This window comes from Pleuronectes platessa, chromosome 1, assembly GCF_947347685.1.
Source record: "Pleuronectes platessa chromosome 1, fPlePla1.1, whole genome shotgun sequence".
NCBI lineage: Eukaryota > Metazoa > Chordata > Actinopteri > Pleuronectiformes > Pleuronectidae > Pleuronectes > Pleuronectes platessa.
Window position 1 is genome coordinate 15,160,007 of NC_070626.1, and position 12,500 is coordinate 15,172,506.

Genomic DNA, 12,500 nt, shown 5'->3' on the forward strand with positions numbered 1-12,500 from the left:
GACAACCCATGTTCTATACTCATCCATTAACAGGTCAGTGATCATTCCCTAGGGGAGAGAAATAATCGAGAAATCATATCATGAGGGTCGCATGCTTAAACATGTTATTCTGGTTCATACCCAGCTCAAAGGGATCGATTAGCAGAATATACCACACAAGTTTACAAACAGTTAAAAAAAAAACAGATACTACAAAATCACATTTTTCCTATTTCTGAAAAACCTGAATCCAAATAGCTTCTGATTTTTCATTGTTGGCTTTTTTACTAGTTGTGTCCGTGTGTGTGCGCTTGTCTAAACATTTGGAAATAAACTTGCCTAACAAGCACATAATATGTCCAGAGAGTGAGAGACAAACACCAAAAGAGAAAAATGAGAGTGACGGACAGAATGTGTTTTAGAGAGATAGCGAGAGAGAGACCTGTGCTTGACCTCTGTCAAAGTAGCATTTATCCTACACGTGGGCACATCCATGTGTTTGGTGTGTATGTGTGTTGTCATTTATAACCTTCATGTTATTGACCTTGCTCCTGAGCAGACACTCAATCATTTACGTGCACATGCATGCACACACACACACATACATATACACACACACACACACACACACACAAACACACACACACACACACACACACACACATGCATACACACGCATGCACATGCACAATCATTGTCCATCACGGGACCGATGTATGTGATCATGGGCCACCAACCTGCTAAAAATGTATAATATTATCTTGACACTCTCTTCCCTACCTCTGTCATTTACTGCTTTCCATTTTTCATGTGTGTGTGCGTGTGTGTGTGTGTGTGTAACAGCAGGTGCAAAGACTGGCTGACTGGATTTCTTCTGCACAAGTTCACTGATCCAGGATTTGCAGTCAAATGCGTCTGCATGTGTGTGCAAATATCAGCAGCAAGTAGTGAGAGAATGAATGAGAGGGTGAGATGAGAGGAGGCAAATGGATAAGGGGGAGGGGGGGGGGAGGGTTTACCTTCCCTTGGTCACTCATCTGGAACTGATTACACACACACGCTCACTCACACACCAATAAACCTTCCTCATTCTGGCCATAACCGACAAAGAATGTGTTCCTCCTCTCTTCTCCTCTGTTCTCCTGTCTATTTAAGAATTGGTTGTTTTCTGTCACTTCCTTCCCCGTCTCTCAGATCTGCCGTCACCTTCGTCTGTCTTATCTTTGAGTGTCGTGCCATGAACTGGTGCTAAATTTAGCTGAAGTAAAAACAGGGATCGACAGAGGTTTGAACATACAGTTCAGTGTCAAAGAATTAGATCTTATATAGCACTTTTTGCACAAGCAAAGACAAATTAACAATAAAGTAAATACGAGTATTTTCTATTCTATTCTAAAACATTGTCTTATACTAAGTCGAGTGTGGACTGAGTGTGTGTTTGTCCATGATGTCAGTTGGTGTGTGTGAAAGCTCATTTTCCTGAACTCCTTTTACCTCCAGTGCACTAACACAAAAGCAGTAAGGGACAAACAGGGCCGTTTGGGCTGTCGTTGCTTATCAAATCACAGTAATGGCATCCTTCTGTGTCCAGTCCACACACACAGACACACACACACACTGCGAGTCAAGGAGGTCACTGTTCGGTTAGCTCGGATGCCGTCTCCATCCCTCCGATTCCTCTCCTCCTATCACTCAATCCAGCCCTGCAGTGTGGAGCTGAGGCTGTGTTTGTCTGCCCTTGTAGGAGGAAATGAATCACACACATGTAGGCTATCGATGGTGCTGAGGATGATAGAGTCACTCACAGAATACTGATGAACTTAGAGGTGACGGGAACGCTGGCAGAGACAGTTTGATGAATGAAGGAAAGGGGAAGAGAGCTGCAAATATACTGGTTTTTACAACGTGACGTTTTTATATAACCACCATCTTATTTAACAGTGTAATAACTAATTCATACTAATTTTAATCTAATAATGTAAAATCTACATAAGACTTTTAAAATCAATATGATTCCAATTGAATTTTCTCATTGAATTCCTTATTACTGCTTGTTTTATCTGGACCGGAGTCTTGTCTGGCAACATAACACAGAAATAATACGTGTGTGTGTGTGTGTGTGTGTGACCATGGGAATGTAAGCAAACTCAAAGATGAGCTCAAAATAACAAAGAGGAAGCTTTAGTTGGAAGAGAAATAAAGATGGTTCAAAGAGAGGGCACCGAGAGAACGAGAGAATGAGTGTGAGTGTTGGTATTCAAGAGTTGCTCCTTCCAGTATCAGTAAAAGCTCGTTGCTAGACCCCCTTTTCTCTCTCGTCTTTTCATCGTTTTTCTTTTTTTGCAATTGGCTGCTCCCCAAATCTCCGATAATTTGGAATTTGGAACAGCAGGGCTCTCATCTCATTATGGCTGCTTCATTGCTGCTGTGTGTGTGTTTGAGAGTGTGTAACATGGAGATACAGAGGGATCGTTCCAAGCCAACAGAGATAACATTTTCCTCTTTCACTGATTTTTGGCAAATGCCTGACTTTTCCTATTCTTTCAAAACAGGAAGAGCAGGGCTAATGTGCTGCATTAAGAGCAATGGAAGCTGCTATTACTCCAAAACGGTTCCCTCCCTAAGCAGGCGTTAACTAATTCAAAGTATTTTGGTGTTAAATACACTATTTCAACAGCTTGCAGAAAACACAGTACAACCATTCAGATAAGCAGAACATACAGTGAAATACTGAATATGTGCATTCATACATAATCAGCTGCATTTACTTTCTGCTTCCACCTCTGCTTTCCTTTCTCCGGTCTGTCTCCTCTCATTTGTGATCCTCCAACATACTTTTTTTTAAATGTGTGTGTGTGAGTATACACACACATTTCTCTCTCTCTGAGAGAGAGAGAGAGAGAGAGAGAGAGAGAGAGAGAACGAGAAACCTCAGCAGATTATTCCGTGTTGCCCGGTGTGTATTTGGTGTCTCATGTATGGCAGGAATATTTGTGTTTACATGAATGTGTGTGTGAGTGTGTGTGTGTGTGTGTGTGTGTGTTTGTGTGTGTGTGTGTGTGTGTGTGTGTGTTTGAGAGAGAGAGAGTGCATGTTCTATTCATTATTCTACTCACTCTGCTTTAGTAACAAGGTAGTCTTTATTCATAAATACACAAACACACACCTCTCGCATGCTCGCCAAAGTTTGAGTGATGCGTGTATATGTGTGTGTGTGTGTGTCTGTGTGTGTATGTGTGTGTGTGTGTGTGTGTGTCTTGTGGTTTGTTGACATAGCCTGGAAGGCAGCTCTCAGACTGAGAGGTTGCATTTTAGTATTAGATGAAATGTTGCTCTGTGTGAACACACACCTCCACATGCTCAGACAGTGTATCGATTGAGGAAAGGTAACAGGCTTGTTATTGATAGAGGCTTATTTGTGAGTGGCGGACAGTGTGTAACATTCACTCTACTATTCCATATGGACCACCAAAGATGCTGACCCAGACTCTTTACAGTTACAGTACACTTGATATCGTTGTAAATAAGTGTAAATGGTTAAATGACCAGTTAATGTTACGAATTCATGTAAAACTGGTGATTGGATGCATGTATAGTGGGTCTGCAGGAGAATTGTCTGGACATATCAGATTTTTTTTTCTACCTGTCAATCACTCATTCACCCACATGTCATATTATTCCTGTCTCATCTGTTGTTATCTGTCTGAACCAACGTCTGCTGAGAGATAACCTGTGTTTATCACAGGCTTATTGATCGGACACACATACAAACTCTGCATCAGCATAACTCATGCATTGATTAAACTTCACTAAACAAAGCGTGCCTAGCAATCACTTTGATTAATTCTGGACGTGCACCGCCTCCGTCCTGAGGATGATGCACTGAGCTGTTCTAATAAAAGTCCCTGTGAACCTGCTGAAACCGATGTGTCGGACGTTACTACTACTATAGATCAACATGTGTCATAAGTGATTAGATTGCTTCATCTCAGGTTTCTGGTGAAAAAGCAGTCAGAAATCAATCAGAGGGAAAATGTCTGCAAATGGAGAATCTTTACTGAGATGACGGTTGATGTATTGAGCATGGTGAAAGTAATGACTCTTTGAGATGCAGCCACACCTGGTAACGACTAGTGTCGATTCTGAACCTGCCTGTTTGCTTGGCCTGTGGTGATGCTGGCTGCGGCGTTAAGGTGACCTGCTGTAATTTAGACGCGACAAGGCCAACTGCTGGACTCAGACACAACGAGCTGTTCACCTGCTTATATCGAGGTTCAGTGCAGCTGGGGTCAGTCATCAGGACCCTGAACTATAGGATCAGTTGTCATTGCTATTGTCATGAACGGGCTCATTGTTGTGAAAGCTAAACAGACGGCAAAGTCCCGGTCGCCTTTTCATTCAAAGTATTTGTGTGTCTAAATCGTACCAAATTTGACTTCCTTGGGTACTTAACAAAAAACAAATACCAAGTGTAAAGTTGATAAAATGAACAGTTCTGTGTTCCACAGACAGAGAGACAGACATGAAGAGATTTCTGGAATAAGTATGTAGTGATAATGATTCAAAACAAAGTGGTTTCGGAGAAAATATGTCAGAATATGTGATCTGCAGGTACGAACGGTTCTATTCTTTAATAGCACAGAAAAGTACCACAGCTCCTCCTTTCTGTCTTTATTGCCTGACCTAAAGTAAAATCACTGTCTCACATAGGTTCTCAGTTTACTGTAACTATCACTTGTGCAGAAAAGGTCTGGAGCCGACACAGACACCTGACTTCAATGCTCCAGAAGAGGAGGCTGGTTGAAAGCAGGAGGTTAATTACAGTCATCATGAGAGTTGGCAGCACCTAACACAGATGTTTAGTTGAATTGCAGAGCTTCTAAGCAGGAAGATCATACAGCAACACTACACCTTCACTCCAGATGATAGTTAGCCTGCAGCATCTCTTTAATCCCAACATCAGCCTCAAGGATCCAGACTTTCATAAAGAAAACTTTTTCAATTTAATGACCTTTTTGTCAGATAAAGTAGCTTATTTAATGATTTGTGTGTTCACTGGGGTCAGGTCAGGTTTAGACTTAGATCTGTATCTGCATGTGTGCGTGTGTTTTGCTTGTTAACTTTGATATTTGGACCAGAGAGAGTCATGGCTGGAGATTTGGAGTGGATTTCCTCTCTGCGCGCGGCTCCAATTAGTCTGGAAAAATCACATGCACATATGCGCACACACACACACACATACTACATACCTGCACGTATACACACATACGCTCATGCACACAGGCACAAAATTGCACAGACAAATTGGGTGAATACATTTCCAAACACAACAAAGCACACTAATTGTTTACGCACACACACACACATGCACACAGGTCCATCACACAAACATTGAAGGAAATGAAAAATACAGAATAGAACGGCGGATACATTTAGTATTTTTATGTAATGTTGTGTTTTTCTGTTTATGTTTCCGTTTTTCTGATATTTATTCCAAACTGAAAGTGAAAATTGGGTTTGTGTCATGCTTGTATCAAACATATTTCAAATTCTAACATCTTAAATACTGATATGATATTCTATAAACATCCATGGTCTTTTTTGTTCCTGCATATAGACCGTTAAAGTTCAATGTCATGGCGTCTCAGTTCAACTACAGAGAGAAATGAAATGGGTTTTTACAAAGGTTCCATGAACAGCACATGACTGTCAACATGTTGGAAATGTCAGGGGATGTTTACTTGGATGCTGTTTCCAGCCGGAAACACGGTTTACATGTTGATACCGTGTTATTACAACTAGGATCTTATTTAATGTGTGTGACATTATGTAATAAACACCTTTAATATGTCGACTGAGACATGAATGAACATGAGATAGTTTGTCACCTTTACTGAGCTGCTGCTCCTTCCTTCATAAAAACATCTTGTTTACTTTTTTATGGGAACTGTAACTTAATTCATGCTGAGAAAGAAAAGACAGAAAAGAGAGTAGAAGGTCAGTCGTATTTTCCTTCTTGTATTAGACAATTCTCCTTGCTGTCCGCGACTGCCACATATTTACCCTTTAAACCAGAAAGATGTTTGGTGTGTGTGTGTGTGTATTTTTGGTTGTGTGTGTGTGTGTGTGTGTGTGTGTTTGTGTGTGTGTGTGTGTGTGTGTGTGTGTGTGTATGTGTGTGTCTACACGTCTTCCTCCAGGCCACATTGTTTCATTGGCTTTTTTTCTTGAATTCACTATAAATATTTATACACATGGCTTGTTAAACATGTCTATTCTCTCCTCTTCTCTCCTCCTCTCATCTCCTCTCCTCTCATCCCTTCTCCATGAGTCTAAATCCCAACCTTGTGTTTCTGTCTCTCTTTTCAGGATCCCTCCTTCTCCCTCCTCCTCCACGATAAGCTTCAGGTGCCTAACAGTTCTCGGCTGGCGTGGAACGAGCGAGACAGTCGCTGCGATGTTTGCGCCACTCACCTCACTCAGCTCAAACAGGAAGCCGTTCGCATGGTCCTCACCCTCGACCAGTGGGACCTGTCCCCCACCTCTTCCCCCCCTGCAATGATTGAACGATATGGATCTCAAGGACCCCCGGGTCCGCTGGGAGCATCTGGAGTTCCTGGGTCACGGGACTGGCCTCCTCCTTTTCTCCCTTCCTCTTCCTCCTCGGCTGCTTCTTCAACTTCACATCCTCCTCAACAAGCGTCCCAGTCGCCTTCCCCAAGCCCAAACCAGACCCCGACACCCAGCCCCAGCCACGGACCATCCAACGGCAGCCATGGGAGTCCCTCAGTGCAAACATCCAGCTGCGCTCCCTCAAACCCACCACCTCAAGGTCCTGGGCACAGACTGGGGTCCAAGCCCAGCTCCTTAGGTCTTGGAGGTGGGGTGGACAGAAGGAATGGGTCTTCTGGTTCAGGAAAAACAGCTGGTGCCCAACAGCATGTGACTGGGGTTAACAGCCCCAGCAATAGCGGTAATGGTAGTAACAACGGGACTGGAGCAGTACTGAGCACAGCAGCTCTGCAGGCCCATCAGCACATGAACCGAACTAGCGGAGGGGTTACACTCTATCCTTACCAGGTAAGCTCTCTGTAGAAATGTTTGTGTGCACCTGGTTTTGTTTGTGTGGCGAACATTCATGTAAAATCTGAACAGCCTCTTCTCCCCTGAGGACAGTGCAAATATACCACAGAAACGGAATAAATTAATCCTATTCTTGTATAATCATAGGCTAGCACATCTGGTGATGTGCATCACAACAGGAACATTTTCCAGCTTGTAGGTGTACCTGCCTACTGTAGTGTGAGCTTGTAGCTATTAACCACCCGATAACATGTTCAAATCTCTCCTCTCTTCTCTTCTCCTAGTCAGACAAAGCTATATCGCATCTATACTCCAGGCAAAGTGTGTGTCTGTGTGTGTCCATGTGCACATGTCTGTGTGTTACTGTAAGATAAGGAGGGAGGGCGGGAGGCAATTAAAACCCTTTGTGTCTAATTGCTGCAGTTTGTATAAAAATGAATTCCCCTCCTAAGTCATAACTCAGGGAAATCATACTTAACAGACAAGTTACATATATTTTTTAATTGAGTGTGACTCACAGTTTCTGAGCATAGCATTAATTCTCAATCATGAATACATTTCATTTATTCCACAAATCATAAAAATATAAATGTATATATGTTCCTGAGAACTCCAGAAATTGCTTAAAAATCATTTAGTGTCTTTAAGTATAAAAGTAATCCAGGGATGGTCCAGTCCAGTGATAGTTTTCTATTACATTTAGAATGTACAGTATATTAATACAACATAACAGCTAATGGCTAATTTGGCATCACTTCAATGGTGCCAGCATACCAAGAAAATGGCAACATTATACTTGGTAGGTAACTATCCTGTGGTGAGGTCACTAATCACATTCTTGAAACTGTTAACAAGCTCTTATCATGAGTTAAGCATAAAAACATCCTTCAACAGGGTTGAGGCAAAGCAGCAGGCTACAAGTTAGCGCAGAGAAAAACTGTAAAAGTGACTGAAATGGAGATAGAAGAGGACATGTAAGGAGGAGAGAGGAAGAGGGAGCGTGAGTAGAAAAGAGAGGAGGATGGTGGAGGGAAGAAAACGCTGCAGGTGACGAGTGGTCTAGAGGTGGATAGAGGCAGGAGAGCTGAGACTCCTGGGGAGATCCAGAGGGGTGTGTGTGTGTGTGTGTCTGTGTGTGTTAACGTGTGTATGAGCATGTACAACAGATGTAATAATTCATACAGTGATAATTAGGACTCTGGGGACTCTATGTCACACACCCGCGGTACCCCTTCACTCTTTCACTCGCATTCACTTTCTCTCTCTCATTCTCTCACACACACACGCACCCACACACGCACACAATCACTCTTACTTATTCCTTACGCCTTTCTCTCCCCTCTCCTATTATTTCTGTCTCACTCACACTTCATATTCATGTCCTCTTCTGTCTTGCTATGCCGCCATCTCTCTGTATATTTTTATTCAGTCCATGACTTGAATCAGATATAGAGATTTGGAATTGTAGGTGGAAATTACTTTGTACAGTCTCAGGAATTGTTCCGTTTTCTTGTCCTACAGGTCAGAAATAAATTAGACACATGAACAGATATGTATTCTGGTCTGTCTTTGTGGATATGACAGAGAAATTGTTCCGACCTGAAGGAGGATCTCCCTTCTCTGAGCTTTTCGGTATTGAAGTTAGTACCTGTGTTGGGAGGTGTATAATGTTAGTGAGTGCTTGTGCTGTGACTTTGACAGAAATGGTGTTTCAGCAGGAAAGGAGAAACAGAGCATGATAATAAATCACCTACGTTTAGACTCACCCCGACCGGAGAGAAAAGGGAGGAGGAGGAGGAGCCGAGCAGAGAGATGATCAAAAAATGGGTAAAGCACGAGGAAATAAAGGGAGATGAGACTAAAAGATAGAGATGTAAAGGATGAGGAAAAGGTACGAGAGATGGGTTTTGTATCAGAGAGAATCAGAGTAGGAGAAATTTTATGATACAGCTTACATGGGGTATATTAATATATAAGGGGCACATTAACTCCGAGACATCGGTCTGTATGCGCACATTGCTGAGATGAATAGATCTACTTTAATGCTCGAAACATAAAAGACGTCTGTAGATGTGGAAGCTTTCAGAATCTCTTACAATGGCTGATGGTCGAACGCAGGCCAAATGAGAAATATCTGCCTGATGATCCTCAGCAAAGTAAAAGAGAACAAAAACATAGACGGAAAGACGGGAGAGTTAGAAAAAAAAGCAGCAGCAGGAATCAATGGATTACATTGGAAATGTGTCTGTTAGTCTCCAGAAGCACTACCAACAGCAGCACCAGTTTTGATTTATTGGACAGAACCTTTTTTAATGACAAGAATCACCATTAAATACACTTTTAATGGCAGCACAAGAAGACACAGAGAGCTGGGGGAGGGGGTGCGCTGAGGGAGCCAGAGAAAAGGAAACGACCTGTCTGCCGGTGTGGAGTTGACATTAAAACCCTGCTGGGTCAGCAGACTAAGAGGTGACACACCAAAGGTCCAGGCTGCAGAACTAATGGCTGAGGTCAGACAGCAGTGTGCTCTCTGATGTATGGTTCTTTAATTTCCTCCCAGAAACAACACAGAAACTCTTATATCAACGGTAATTTGGTGGCCCACTGTCATACCAATACTGTACCTTTTAATCGGCAGAAATAATTAAGTTGAATAAGAAAAGATCGAGAGCAGAGAATCTGTTTGTGTCATGGCCTGTAGGTTTAATCCATGTAATATCTGTATTTGTAATATATAAATACAGTCTGTATTTATAGACTAGGGGTTGTATACGTTTCAGGGCTTTTTATGGTAGTGGTGTATAATGTACCCCCTGTGTGTGTGTGTGTGTGTGTGTGTGTGTATGCGTACACTACCAGTCTTTATCCTTTTGGGGCAGTAGGTGGTCAACGACATCCTCCTCTTCCTCCCTCTTCTTAGCTCTCTCTCTCTCTCTCTCTCTCTCTCTCTCTCTCTCTCTCTCTCTCTCTCTCTCTCTCTCTCTCTCTCTCTCTCTCTCTCTCCTCCTTCCTCCCACATTTCAATTCCTTTTGTGCTGTCTACGTTTAATTTCAGTTTTTGCTGTCTTCCTCTAAACTTTATTTTCCTTCCCACTCTAGCGCTCCATTTCTGCAACTCCATCCAATGTTTGTTTTTTGTCTCTCTTCCACTTATATTCCCCACTTTTTTCCCACCGAAAGGGCAGCTTCTCTCTCTTCCTCCCTTTTACTACTGCAGTTAGCATTTCGATTGTTTTACACACTGCTACTATTCCCCCTGGTAAAAGCAGGCGGGACCACACGCATACATGGACACAAAAACACACAGTTTCTCATTTCAGCCTCCTCATACAAACCTTTAGGCACAAATTCTGTGTTGTTTGTCTATGGACTGTGGTTGGAAAAATATGTAATAGAATAATATAAACCTAAGAGAGACAAATGAGGAGGAGGATCCTGAGGAAATGGTGTTGCGTTGTAATGAAGATGAATGAGGCAGCAGAAGTACGAGGGTTGTAGATAAATGCTGCATTGTAAAGAAAAAGGAAGAGTCTGAGTGACAGAATAAGTGTTTAAGTGCTGTTTTCCTTCCACTTCGTATTTCTGGGGAAATCTAATATCACATTAATCAAAGTCCCACACTGACAGATACAATCTTAGTACCAGGTGTTAACTGAAAACATGGTCAGACTATTTTAACACATTTCAAAGTATCATCCTCAGTGTTCTTTGTAAAAAAATTGAGATCTAAAGTGTGATGACCGCTGAGCATTTCAAGGACTACATTACCCAGAATGCTGTTTAGGTAAATCTATTACCAGCAGGTAACTGCAGGAATGTTGATTTAAATAGGAATTATCATACTGTCCTTGCATTATCTATGTGCAGTATTTCTGATGTAGAGCTAATTTGGCAGTGCTCATACAGTACATCTGGTTTAATGAGAAGCATGAGACACATTCATCACACCACTGTGCCAGAAACAGAGAAGCACATAAAACACAATGCTATAAAGGTGAATATGATTATTGGATTTTTGTATCCACGTAGACCGTGAAGGCCCTGTCAACATGAGATGATTTGGTCTATGGAGGATTCCCTATTTGCATTAACAGCTCTCCCTGGTCCCATCAATAGCTACTTCAAAAGGGATTGATCAATGAAAAATGAAAATTCATTCTCATTATCTACTCACCACTATGCAGATGAAGGGGTGGGTGAAAAGTTTGAGTCCACAAAACACTTTTGGCAAAGTGACGAATAGATAATGAGTGAATTTTCATTTTTCTGTGAACTATCCCTTTAAATTACTGCACTTGCTGCAGCTCAGCCATCCATATTGCTAGCTTATTAGCTTCATCACTGAATCCTGAGTTTGATTGTCCTGACAAGGATCCACTGGCTGGCCCCTCCATTGCTCAGGAACGTAAGGATGCATCTGAAGCAGCCTTGGGAATGGGTCAGCCTTGGTCTTCAAATGCAGCCTTATAAGGATAGGACATAGCTAACATAATTTTCCTATTCATATTCCTGTTTACATGTTACAGAGCATAGTTTGATAATGACCTCAAGAGATTAGAATACTCCAGGTGTTTTAATTAGTTTATTGCTAATTCTGAGTATGACCTTACTTGAGTTAAGGTTTACATGGCAGTGTCTTATCTGAATTATTGTTAATATCAGAATGCTGAACCTTCACTGCCGGGCACCTATTCTCTCACCACCCATACTCCAGCGCTCAGCTCACATTACAACCCTCTGTGGGCACATTTCTTTCTACACTGTGCAAGTACTTTTCCCCCTCCCATTCACAAGGATAAATGAGGAACCAGCACAAATGCGCAGGTAGTCCATGTAGCTCACTGAACCTTTATTCCATGTGTTCATGACTCCTTTAATAATGCAAGGGGAGCGAGCCAAGTCGGAGCATTTGAAACGGCTGTAGATGCACACAGGCATAGATAAACTATAGAGGCATCTCATTTACAACTGGTAATTCATCAAGGCAGTGGGCTGCATGCACGGACCCCAGGAGCCCTCAGCAGTAAATATATACGCGCAGGGAAAGTGATTTACACACATACACACAGGTGCATAGAAGTGCAGACACATGCATGCTCGCAGGTTAATTCTCACACAAGCTCTAGTTCCTTTATCGGAGAGTGTGGGTATGATTTAGGTTGGCCGGCTGTCTGGCCACTGGCAGCACATAAAGAACTATAATCAATAATCCATATTTATTTCATGACTGGGTTGGCTACACACATGTATGCAAACACACAAACATGAACACACTAGCCTTTGTACGACGTGTTACAAACGAATGCCTTACACTCATCCAAAGCAGGTAAATTGCCATATAATTTCTTCTTTGTGTGTGAGTGCAACCATCTCAACAATCCTCTGACTGTGCTCCGGCTCAGACCGACACAGGCCCAGGTACATCGGTCACTCTCTCA

General features: G+C 42.2%; 1 protein-coding gene across 1 annotated transcript in view; it reads left to right on the forward strand.

Moving 5' to 3' along the window:
- The window catches only part of kif26ba (kinesin family member 26Ba), a 79,501-nt gene that overhangs the window by 20,616 nt on the left and 46,385 nt on the right, over window positions 1-12,500 (forward strand). Inside the window, exon 3 of the mRNA XM_053427467.1 lies at window positions 6,349-7,059. Within this exon, the coding sequence (XP_053283442.1) occupies window positions 6,349-7,059 (711 nt within the window). The remainder of the gene's footprint in view (window positions 1-6,348; window positions 7,060-12,500) is intronic.